Source organism: Sapajus apella, unplaced genomic scaffold, assembly GCF_009761245.1.
Source record: "Sapajus apella isolate SASKATOON/1434 unplaced genomic scaffold, GSC_monkey_1.0 scaffold49, whole genome shotgun sequence".
Lineage (NCBI taxonomy): Eukaryota > Metazoa > Chordata > Mammalia > Primates > Cebidae > Sapajus > Sapajus apella.
In genome coordinates this window covers 12,018,260-12,031,207 of record NW_022436989.1, presented here as the reverse complement: position 1 = coordinate 12,031,207, position 12,948 = coordinate 12,018,260, and the positions used below count along the sequence as shown (strand labels likewise).

Below are 12,948 nucleotides of genomic sequence, written 5' to 3'. Positions count from 1 at the left end.
ACAAACCTATTACACAATAGGGTATAGCCTATTGCTCCTAGGCTACAAACTTTTAAAATTTTAATTAACTAATTAATTAATTATTTTGAGACAGGGTCTCACTCTCTCATCCAGGCTGGAGTGCAGTGGCATAATCAGGGAACTCCTGGGCCCAAGCAATCCTTCTACCTCAGCCTCCCAAGTAGCTGGGACTACAGGTGTGCACCACATCCAGCTAACTTTCTTGAATTTTTAGTAGAGATAGGGTCTCACTATGTTGCCCAGCCTGGTCTCAAATTCCTGAGCTCAAGTGATCCTCCTGCCTTGGCCTCCCAAAGTGCTGGGATTACAGGAATGTGACTGTACTGAATACTGCAGGCAATTGTAACACAATGGTAAGCATTTATGTATCTAAACATAGAAAAGGTACAGTAAAAATACAATACCAGAGTTGTTTTGTTTTTTTCTTTTTTGAGATAGAGTCTAGCTCTGTCACCCAGGCTGGAGTGCAGTGGTGTGTTTTCAGCTCACTGCAACCTCTGCCTCCTGGGTTCAAGTGATTCTCATGCCTCAGCCCCCTGAGAAGCTGGGACTACAGGTGTGCCACCACACCCGGCTCATTTTTGTATGTTTAGTAAAGACAGGGTTTCGTCATGTTTTCCAGGCTGGTCTTGAACTCCTGACTTCAAGTGATCTGCTCACCTCGGCCTCCCAAAGTGCTGGGATTACAGGCATGAGCCACCATGCCGGGCCAAAAAATATACAGTACTAGAATCTTATGGGGCCGCTGTCATATATGCAGTCTGTTGTTGACTAAAATATTTTTATGTAGTGCCTGACAGTATATATAAATATCTCTTTGGGCCAAGAGATTTTTCAGTCCCTGGGAATTAATCCTAAATAAATAATCAGGCGTGAAAATTTTATCTATCAGCTTGCTGCAGCGCTTCCCTAAAAATAAAGACTCATAGTTGGAAATAACTGAAATGTCTAAGGATAGGAGACCGGTTAAATAAATTACTGTACATCAGATGATGGGGAAAACAGAGATTAAAAAGGACATTTTAGGAGAATATCTCCTGGCCTGGATATATGATCACAATATACTGTTCAGTGATAAATCAGGTTACAAAAAAGCAATAAATGTACATCATGGCCACAGTTTTATAATAAATGTAAAACATATCCATGGAAAAATCAAAAGGTAGTGATTATAGATCATTCCAATAATCCTTTTTATACTCGTCAGCATTTTTCAAAAATTTTAAAACAAGTACCTAATCTCAGCACTTTGGGAGGCCAAGATGGGAGGATCATTTGAGGTCAGGAGTTCAAGACCAGCCTGGTCAACATGGTGAAACCCTGTCTCTACTAGAAATACAAAAATTAACTGAGCGTGGCGGCATAGGCATGTAATTCCAGCTACTTGGGAGGCTGAGGCAGGAGAATCACGTGAACCTGGGGGGCGGCCATCCGGCTCACTGGTTAGTTTTAAGGTTACATGAGTAAACAGTTAGGTAAACTCCTCAAATTCCTTGGTTTCTGCTTTAATTTATTTAACTAAGGGGACAGGGCTGCCTTCAGCCAAGAACTGTAGAAAAAACCTTTAGGCTTCCTAAAAGGGTTTGAGACTAATACTTTTCCTTTAATATTTTTGCCGCCACCTTGACTGAACTCCTAAACATCACCTGAAATTCTTCTCTTCCTGCACTCATATTTCCAGTAGTCTGTAGAGCCCAGGCCCAACAGTACACTGATCTGTCAACACTCAGCAAATAAAGCTTGTGCTTACAAAATTAATCCCAGCCTAAGGACAGCCCTTGTAGGAATGGTGAGCACACCGACCCCATGAATGTTGAAATTCCCTGCCAGGGCAAACGAGACTGGGCATGATGTTCCTTGGCCAGTGTTCCATGGCCATTCCATCAGTTGCTTCTAGTCCCTGGCTGAAAGTTGGGCTTGCTCAAGGGTGTCTGTCCACCCCAGAGCCTCTTGAGTCACAGTCATGGGGTTGACCCCACTGTCTGCAATTTCCCTTTCCTCTGGGGCAGGAGAATCAGGGTACCCTGAGGGAGGCCAAGTGGAAGGCAGCGTGGAAGCCCGCCTGGGAGCCTGAGTCCTGGCTCCGCCTGGGAGCTCTGCGTGGGAGAACACTTCCCAGCGGCTGAACTCTGCATTGTGGCTGCACAGGCTGGCTTCAGAAACTGTTTTCTCCAGTGAGGCCTCTTGCACTTTGCCCAGCTCAGACCTGCCATAACCACTTGTCAGATTTTCTCTATTTAGTCATCAATGTCACATATGCACTTTTCTAATAGAGTTTTACATTGTTTGAACTTCTAATGGGTGAGAAAAAGAATAAGGCTATGATGGTATTCTTTCCCTGTGAACCCATATAGTTTCCAAAATTCATCTTTCATGCGCTCTTTTTCTCTTTTCCCCTCCCTCCTTCCCTCCCTCCCTTCCTTTCTTTCTTTCTTAGATGGAGTCTTGCTCTATCTTGCAGGCTGGCTCACTACAATCTCTGCCTCCCAGGTTCAAGAGATTCTTCTGCCTCAGCCTCCCGCGTAGCTGGGATTACAGGCACCTGCCACCACGCCTGGCTAATTTTTGTATTTTTAGTAGAGATAGGGTTTCACCATGTTGGCCAGGCTGGTCTCAAACTCCCGACCTCAGATGATCTGCCCACCTTGGCCTCCCAAAGTGCTGGGATTACAGGCATGAGCAACTGTGCCCAGCCTATTTCTTTTTTAGAAATCTGTGTATTATTTTCCAAGCTTTGTGCTTTTTTGTGAGGCTATACAGGTTCTATGGTGAATCCTCCTCAGGCTTGTGACAACCTAGAGAACATTACATGTTTTTAGCTGCTGCTAAGAGTTTGCAAAGAACACACGTCTTTGTTGGGAAATGCTTTGATGTGCTTCTAGGCAAGATGGAAAAGAGTCACATGGGGTGGCGTGGTAATTTGGGAGAAAGGCCAAGCAGCAGGGGATTCTCAATAAACATTAAACGAATGGAGGCAGGGAGATCTCTGAACCACACTGGGTGTGGGTTTAAGGTCTCGCTGTGGGCTACGTGGTATAAAGCCTCGATCTACATCCCCTACTAAAAAAAAAATCTATATTTGCACTTGTGCTTTTGTGCAAATGGGGACAAACAGAACTTCAAGACCATAATGAGTATTTCAGCTACATTTTCCTCCACAAATCATGCAAGCCTCTCTGAGTTGGCGCTATTACTGTTTCTTACATTTGCAACCCCAGAACTGCTTAATGCAGTTATATTTTCCTTTCTCTTCCCAGTGACAGACCTCCCCTTTATTTTCTTGGGCGGCAAACGCCATCTTCTCCTTCCTTCCTCCTTAGACACTCTCCTGAGCACAGTAAGCTACAGAGCCTGGTGGTGGGCCTGATAGTTGGCCATATACCCTGCCATTCCGGGGGCTCCCTTGTTTTCCTGCTGGCACCTGCCCTCGCCTGGGATGTCCTCTCTGGGTCCCCATCTGTTGTGCTCTCACCCAGGAGCCAGCTCTATGGGCCTGGGGGTTGCCATGATTCCTCCCATGCAGCCTGTTCCCCTGTGTGTGCACATTCACCTGCTCTGCATTCTCACCATGTGGTCAGTAGGGGCCTGGCCTTTTCTTCTTCCTTGGAAAATCCATCTGAGTGTTTTCATTTTTTTTTTTTTTTAAGACTGATTCTTGCTCTGTTGCCCAGGCTGGAATGCAGTGGCATGATCTCGGTTCACTGCAACTTCCAACTTCCCAGTTTGAGCGATTTTCTTGCCTCAGCCTCCCGAGTAGCTGGGGCTACAGGCACACGCCATCACACAGGCTAAGTTTTGTATTTTTAGTAGAGATGGAGTTTCACTATGTTGGTCAGGCTGGTCTCAAACTCTTGACCTGGTGATCTGCCCACCCTGGCCCCCCAAAGTGCTAGGATTACAGGTGTGAGCCACCACACCTGGCCCTTCTCAGAGTTTCAATCTGGCCCTGGTGTTTCTGGCACAGTGTGTGCGAGTTCAAGTTCAGTGGCTTCTACAGACTGCTCCTCTCCTCCTTCCCTGGGGCTGCCCTCTGTCCTTCCCTGTCCAGGCTCCCTCTGTCCTTCCCTGTCCAGGCTCCCTCTTTCCTTCCCCCTCTCTGGCAGTAACCTCGCACCCATCTCAGAAAGGCCATTGCCTTTCTCTGGTGACTTCCTCTTTCTTCCCTCCTCAAGGCCCTTGATAAGGTCATCGGGAGTGTCCGCGAGAGCTCCCCTTTCTTTCCACGTTCTTATAGTCTGGCTGACACCAAGTTGCACCTCTTTTGTCAAGCATTGCATCACATGGATTCTTCTCCAAAGCCACACTGTGCCCTGCAACAAAGAACGTCTAGGGCTGAAAACCATGAGTGAGCTTCACACTCACTAGAATGACTACTGTTAAAAAAAAGACATCACTAGATCATCAGGGAAATACAAATTAAAGCTACAGCAAGATATCACATCACGCCTGTTAGGTGGGCATTATCAAAAATACAAAAGATAACAAGCATTGCTGAGTTTGGAGAAAAGGGAACCCGGACGTGCTGTTAGCGGGAATGTCAATTAGTACAGCCGTTTTAGAAAACAGTGTGGATGTTTTTCGAAAATTAAAAAAAAACTACCATATGATCCAGCAATCCCACTACCAGGTATAACCGGAGGAGATGAAATCAGTATGTCAAAGAAATATCTGTGCTTCTGTGTTCATTGCAGCATTAGTCGAAATAGTCAAGTTATGGAACCAACCTAAGTGTCTATCGACGAAAATGGACAAAGAAAATGGGGTGTATTTACACAACAGAATATTACTGAGCCCTAAAAAGGAAGGAAATCTTGTCATTTGCAAAAATATGGGTAACCCTGAAGGATATCATTAAATGAAATAAACCAGGCACAGGACAAACACTACATGATCTCATTTATACATGGAGTATAAAAAAGTCAAACTTACAGAAATAGACGGTACAATGGAGGCTACCTGAGGCTGTGCAGTGGTGAGATTAGGGAGATATTGGTCAAAGGACACACAATTTCAGTTAGAAGGAATAAATTAAAGAGATGTATTGCACATCATGGTGACTACAATGAATAACAATGTATTGTATACTTGAAAATTGCTAAGAGAATAGGGTTTTTAAATGTTTTTTTTAAATTTTTTTGGAGATGGGGTCTCACTATGTTGGCCAGGCTAGAGTGCATGGCTATTCACAGGCGTGATCCCACTACTGATCAGCATGGGAGCTTTTGACTTGCTCCGTTTCCAACCTGGGCCGGTTCACCCCTCCTTAGGCAACCTGGTGGTCCCCTGCTCCTTACTGATGCTGAACTTAGTGTGGACACCCGATTGGCATAGCGCACTACAGCCCAGAACTCCTGGGCTCAAGTGATCCTCCCACCTCAGCCTCCCTAGTAGCTGGGACTATAGGCACACGCCACCACGCCCGGCTTTTTTTGTTTTTTTGAGATGGAGTTTCGCTCTTGTTGCCCAGGCTGGAGTGCAATGGCATGATCTCGGCTCACTGCAACCTCCACCTCCTGGGTTCAAGTGATTCTCCTGCCTTAGCCTCCCGAGGAGATGGGATTACAGGCATGAGCCACCATGACCAGCTAATTTTGTATTTTTAGTAGAGACAGAGTTTCTTCACGTTGCTAAGGCTAGTCTCAAACTCCCAACCTCAGGTGATCTGTCAGCCTCGGCCTCCCAAAGTGCTGGGATTACAGGCGTGAGCCACCGAGCCCAACCTAAGAGAATAGATTTTAAGTGTCCTTACCACAAGTCACCAGAGAAAGGCAATGGCCTTTCTGGGAAACTAAGTATGTAAGGGAATTCCACAATGAATGCATATGTCAAAATATCATGTTGTACACCATAAATATACACCATCCCCCTTGGTACTGTCGTGACAGTGAGTGAATTTAATTTTTACTTGTCAACTAAAATAATTAAGAAAAAAAACAAACAAACAGAAAACAAGCGCTGGCCGGGATGTGGAGAAGCTGGAATTCTTGTGCACCACTGGTGATGATGTGACGTGATGAAGCTTCCGTGGAAACAGTGAGACAGCTCTTGGAAAGGCTGAACATAAGGCCGGGTGCGGTGGCTCACGCCTGCAATCCCAGCATTTTGAGAGGCTGAGGCAGGCGGATCTCCTGAGGTTAGGAGTTTGAGACCAGCCTGGCCAACATATAATGAAACCGTGTCTCTATTAAAAATGCAAATATTAGCTGGGTGTAGTGGCGTATGCCTGTCAACCCAGCTACTTGGGAAGCTGAGGTGGGAGAATTGCTTGAATCCAGGAAGCAGAGTTTGCAGTGAGCTGAGATCCCTCCACTGCACTCCAGCCTGGGCGACAGAGTGAGACTCCATCTCTCAAAACACACACACACACACACACACACACACACACACACAAAAGGTAAAAAGTTTGAACGTAGAATTACCATATGACCAGCAATTCCACTTCTGGGTATGTACCCAAAAGAACTAAAGTAAGTATTCTAACAGATACTTGCATGCCCGTGCTCATAACAGCATTATTTACAACAGGCCAAAGGTGGAGATAACCCAAGTGTCCATCAATGGATGAATGGATAAACAAAATGTGGTCTATCCACACAATGGAATATAACTCAGCCCTGAAAAGGAATGACGTTCTGCTACAGGCTACAACATAGTTGGATTGTGAGAACAATCAGTGAAATAAGCCAGGAACAAAAGGACAAACACCGTGTGATCCCACTTATACGAGATACCCATCATAGTCAAATTCACAGAGGAAAAAGTAGAATGGGAATGGCCAGGGCTGGGCAGGATGAATAGGGAGCTGGCAGAATGTGTACAGAGCTTCTGTCTGGGAAGATGAGAAAGTCTGGAGATGGATGGTAGCAATGGTTGCATAATATTGTGAATGCACCTAATACTGCTGAATCGAATCGTACATTTAGAAATGGTTAAAATGATAAACTGAGTGTTATATCTATTTTACCACAACTAAAAAAAATAGATGTTCAAGGTTGTCCAAGAAAAAAGAAAACAAAACACCACCACCCATGTGTGCCCATGCATCTTTGGGACAGATGCAGTTCCTAGATTCTCTCTTCAATGATTACATTCTGTTTCTGCCAACTCTGTTTCTGAACCAAATCTGACGCAGCTGCCACTGGCCTACCCCCTGGAATTACCACAGAATCTGAATTAGCCCCTGGCAGGCCCTCTGAGGAACCTTGCGGCCATGCTTCCATTACAGCCGGCACAGCAACACAGCGGCCTCTGCCGTTTGCTGCTGTTGTTGCTGGTTTTTGAGATGGGGTCTTGCTCTGTTGCCCAGGCTGAACTGCAGTGGCATGATCTTGGCTCACTGCAACCTCCACCTCCTGAGTTTAAGTGATTCTCCTGCCTCAGCCTCCTGAGTAGCTGGGATTACAGGTGCACACCACCATACCTGGCTAATTTTGTATTTTTTAGTAGAGATGGAGTTTCACCATGTTGGCTAGGCTGGTCTTGGACTCCTGACCTCAGGTGATTCACCCGCCTCAGCCTCCCAAAGCGCTGGGATTACAGGCGTGAGCCACCATGTCCAGGCTGCCTATCCCTTTGAATACCGCCTGAGTAACTGATAGGCTTTGGATTTGTGTCCCTGCCCAAATCTCACATCGAATTGTAATCCCGAGTGTTGGAGGTGGGGCCTGGAGGGAAGTGATTGGATCATATGGCTCATGGGGGTGGTTTCTCATGAAGAGCTCAATACCATCCCCTTGGTACTGTCGTTGTGACGTGAGTGCTCAAGAGATCTGGTTGTTTGAAAGTGTGTAGCACCTCCCCTTCTCTCTAGCTCATGCTGTGTAAGATGTGCTTGCTCAGCTTCACCTTAGGACATGATTGTAAGTTTCCTGAAGCCCCCCCAACCCCACCCCAAGAAGCCAAGCAGATGCCAGTATCATGCCTCCTGGACCACCTGAACCTGAACCACGGTCCAATTAAACCTCTTTACAAATTACCCAGTCTCAGGTATTACTTTACAGCAATGTGAGAAGGAACAAATACAGTAACTCATTTGTCTCTGACTTTCCTTCTTCTAGTGACAGTGTGTGTGCCGAAATGACTCTTGAAGAAGCCTTCATTCGTGAGGACACTTGGTGCCCACAGGGGCTCCTGGGGCAGTGTTTGTGGCAGGTGAAGACGCTATTACAGAATTTATCCTCCTTGCCAGAAAAGAACTCCCGGGCAAAGCAGAGCTGTCTTATAGCCCAAACTGGGGCCCCCTGTTTCAGGCCTCTGGCCATGGGCTTGACAGTTGGGTTCTAACCTTGCTCTTCCTAGTGCCTCCCATGTTTACTCTCCAAGGTCTGTTGATTTTCTTGGTATTTGCCTCTCCAATCCCACCTTTGCTGTCTGCTCCGCTCTGTACCCGATTTCTGCCCCTCCTTGCCTCTCCCGATTACTCAAAGCTTCAACTACCTCCTTGCTTCTGACAACTCCGTCTATTGCTGACAGGTTGGTTCATCTCAAACACCTGTCACCTCACGGCTCCTGCTTCTGCACCTGTGTGCATGGCGCCCTCCGCCCAAAGCTCTCTTCCCAGCACGACCTCCAGCTCCTCCAGCTGCCCAGCTGTTCAACACGAGCCATGATGAGCTCACATTGGCCTTTCCTCCTCCACCATCAGCTTAGAACCAGCCACAGCTCACAACTCCAAGAAGTCTCTGAGCCATATGGAGGAGAGGGTCGCCTTCACATGTCTCTCCCAGGACTCTGCGAGGGCGGAGCTGGTGCTCAGGAACGCCTTTCACTGCGGTCATCATCCTCTAAGCAGCTGTTCTTCTTGCCTGCACTGCTGAAGCGCCCCTTTCTACGCTACCGGGACCCGTTCTGCCTTATAATTATTTTCTGGGTGCCAACCTTGCTCCCTGCTCTAGCCTAGAGACCAAGGATGCTCCAGTGACACAGGTCTGGTGAGACCAACTTACATCACACTGTGTTCCCTCCTTGCTTCACACACCCTCATGTCACCTTCTGTGCATATTTTCTGCCTCCTTGGAGAGGCTGTACCCCAGAGCTCCAGGGTGAAGAATAACTGTCCTTACAGAGTCGAGTATTGGTGCTATCCCGCTGCACACCAGCATGGGGGGGGCACAGGGAGGCTTTGCCCATAGAAGGCTTCAGGAGTCGCCCGTTGCCATGGATTCTGTGTTTGTTGAATCCCAGATGCCCAAGTGAGACCCCTGATTTGTGCTCCCCAAGGCCACCGACACACTGAGCTTCCTGGCATCAGCTTGCTGATACCAGAGTTGGGGTTCCTTTCAACTCTATTACAGTTGAGCCACGCTAACGAACGTGGCTCGTTAGCACCTCGTTCACAGACTCGTTCAGAGGCACATGCTTTGTCTAGCCGCCTGCTCCCCTCTGAGTGGCATCTGGAGAAAAGGTGACTTCATCTTGCTTCAGTCCTCCCAGTGTGGAGAGACCTGCACCCATCAGCAAAATGAATACGATGGGAGGTGTCTGGAGCCTTTCTTCACTTTCCCCAAAGGAATATCTGACAAGCCCAGGCCTGGTTCAGAGCTCCCCCTCAACAATAATCCTGTCAAAATATCTGATGCCGTGGAACCTCAAAGGCACTGTATCACACAGCAGAGAGTGATTGACCTCATGGCTAAACTCTCTTTCCTGCTTATTGGCATGACAACGGAGCTAAATAGAGCCGAGATGAATTATGAGTCTATTTTTGGAGACTCCTTATGGAATTCATGCACACTGTGTATTCTGCATCCTTTGAACCCTTGGGCATGCTCAGAACTCTGAAGCAAACACTGATTTGTAAATGTTACAGCCGCCAAGGTTGGCTGGACTGGGTGACATGTTAACTCTCTCAAGGCTGCTTTGGAAGGAGGAGGAGTGTTTTGAGCTGAGCTTCGGGCAGAGGGTGGGGCTGACGCACGCACACTTACCTTGACCCTGTCCATACAGGCTTCCATCTTTAGCTGCTCCACAGCTTTCCTGGCTTGGGAGATGCTAGTGGTGCTGTTATTGGACATGCCCTGTTTCATTCTACTGCCCCTAGAAATAGCCAAAGTTAATGGGTTAGAAGAGCTGCTTTTCCAAGGGTCATTGTGTCCAAACCAGGGAGCATCTGGGAGCATGGGCAGCATTTGGCAGAAAACCCTCCTGGGATAAAACAAATGCCTCGCTACAGTAAGAGAACATGATGCTTTTGTTTGGAAAAACTTTCTCAGTCCTGGGAAGAGTGAGGAGAGAACAGATGGTTCCAGAGTGACTTCTCCATCACCCCCACCATCACCACAGTGACCGTCAGTCATGCTTGGACATTTGGATGGTGCTTCGTGAGTCATCAATCACTTTCACACATTCGCTCATTCATTCCTCTAGCAGCCCATAGAGTTGGTGAGACAATATTAACTTCAAATGAAGAACGTGCAAAAATCAGAGAAATTAAGCCAATAGTCAAAGGTCCCACAGCCAACATTTGTGGATCCAGAACCCAAACTCAAAGCTTTGAAGCCAGCTGAGTGTCTCAAATGGCCTCTCCTAGCCATCTGTGGCTCGAAGCACGTTTCTAATGAAGAAAATTGCTTTATTATTCATTTTAATTTGCTGTACTTCCAAAAAGTTTACAGACTTTGTGTTGGGAGTTTGTTTTCAACAATAAACACACACACACACACACACACACACGCTCTCTGTCTGTCACCTCTATCTCAAGCATAGATTTGTTCTCTAGAGGGAGGTGGGAGAAATTCTCCCTAACCCAACACACATTGATGCCCCATGACTAAGACCACCGTAATGCTACCCGTTTCACAGAAACCATGTGCTACCACGTCACTGTTACCCCCTCTAATGAGAATCTGCTGCAGAGGAAGTGTAACCACTACAGCCTGCGAGCCGGGGACAGGCCACTGTGAGCAGAAACACAAGTGACACTAGCTCCCAATGGTACAGATGAGGTAGGAGGCGGCCCTGGCTAGAATCTTTTATTTGTTTGCTCCTGTTTATATTTTATTTCGGTTTTAGGTTTGTTCCCCCACCTCACAATTGTTGGACTTTATTGTATTAATTTGAGTATGTAAAGCATCCACTATACTTTCAAAGTTAAAATGATACAAATTGATATTCTCACAGGTGGGGGTGGCGGAGGGCACAGCTCACGTTACCGGCGGAAGCAGCAGAACCAACCCTCGGCCCCATCAGGCCCCTGCAGCTGCCCCGCCTTGCTCCTTCCAGGGCAGTGTGTACGTGGCCCTGATGCCCCAGCCCTTCCTCATTCTTCCTCTGTTCACCAGGAAGGGCCATTTTCCGCGCGTCCTGCCCTCCCTGCAGAGGAGAGTTCTGGCCGGAGGCTGCCTATGGTAAGGTCCTGCCAGCGCACTGTGCTTTCTTTGTTGTGTCCAGGAGACAAAATAAGCAGGTGGGGGCCCCTCTGGGGGTTCTGTGCCTCCATGTCTCCCTCTCAGGCCCTGTGTGTGTGCCCACCCTCCAGCCCATGCCTGCCACGTGCAGCCCAGGCCCCTGGACCTGGCCTCCAGCTGGGGCTGAGCTCTCAGACCCCAGCCTCTCCCTGGGCCCCTCCTCTGCTAGCTCCATACTCAGCCTCCACAGCATGACCCAACGCTGCCACCTCTGTCTCCCAAGAGCCGTCTGCCTGTCTGGCCCTTTTCTGTGGTTCTAAACCCTTCCTCAGTATGGACCCAACTCCTCCCTCTCCACACTCACTGAGGGGCTGCTCAGCGCTGCTGGAGAGACCCCAAACTCTGTCCATCAGACACCCACACTCCAGCCTTAGCGGGGCCCTCAGAGCTACCCAGCCATAGGACCCCTTGCCCCAGATCGTCTCCCCCACCTTCATCTTCCTCTTCCAGTCTTCATCTCTTCCTCATGGCCTCTGACCTTTCCTCCTCAGCAGAGGACCTCAGCCCCTCCGTCTACACAGAAAGGCCATTAGGACGGAACCTTTTTTTTTTCGTTTTGAGGCAGAGTTTCGCTCTTGTTACCCAGGCTGGAGTGCAATGGCACGATCTTGGCTCACCGCAACCTTCGTCTCCTGGGTTCAGGCAATTCTCCTGCCTCAGCCTCCTGAGTAGCTGGGATTACAGGCACGTGCCACCATGCCCAGCTAATTTTTTGTATTTTTAGTAGAGACGGGGTTTCACCATGTTGACCAGGATGGTCTTGATCTCTTGACCTCGTGATCCACCTGCCTCAGCCTCCCAAAGTGCTGGAATTACAGGCGTGAACCACCGCGGCCGGCCGACAGAACCCTTCTTAATGGCCATAGCGGCTCACGCCTCCAATCCCAGCACTTTGGGAGGCCAAGAAAGGTGGATCAGGAGGTCAGGAGATTGAGACCATCCTGGCCAACATGGTGAAACCCTGTTTCTACTAAAAATACAAAAAATTAGCCAGGCATGGTGGTATGTGCCTGTAGTCCCAGGTACTCGGGAGGCTGAGGCAGGAAAATTGCTTGAACCTGGGAGGCAGAGGTTGCAGTGAGCCAAGACTGTGCCACTGTATCCAGCCTGGCAACAGAGCAAGACTGTCTAAAAACAAAAAACAAACCAAAAAAAGAACCATTGTAAACAAAGCCTCTCTTCCTTAACTAATTGCAAACCAGAAGATCTTTAAACCTATCCACGACCTGTAAGCCCTGGCTTCAAGAAATCCTGCCCTTTTAGGCCAAAACCAGTGTGTAATTGCCATGTGTTGATTTTACAATCCTACCTGTAACTTCTGCTGTCCTGAAAATTTCCTCTGACTTAAAAAAAACCCTTACCTGCAAGCCACTGGTCAGGATTTGAGCATGAGCTGCCTGGTTCTCCTTGCTTGGTGCCTTGCAATTAAAAACCCTCCTTTTGCCAGGTGCGGTGGCTCACACCTGTAATCCCAGCACTTTGGGAGGCTGAGGTGGGTGGCTAACGAGATCAGGAGTTTAAT

At 47.9% G+C, this 12,948-nt stretch overlaps 1 protein-coding gene across 1 annotated transcript in view; it reads right to left on the bottom strand.

Moving 5' to 3' along the window:
* The window catches only part of GNG4 (G protein subunit gamma 4), an 81,998-nt gene that overhangs the window by 21,009 nt on the left and 48,041 nt on the right, over positions 1–12,948 (bottom strand). The window contains exon 3 of the mRNA XM_032242293.1: positions 9,948–10,056. Coding sequence (XP_032098184.1) covers positions 9,948–10,046 — 99 coding nt within the window. The 5' untranslated portion in view covers positions 10,047–10,056. The remainder of the gene's footprint in view (positions 1–9,947; positions 10,057–12,948) is intronic.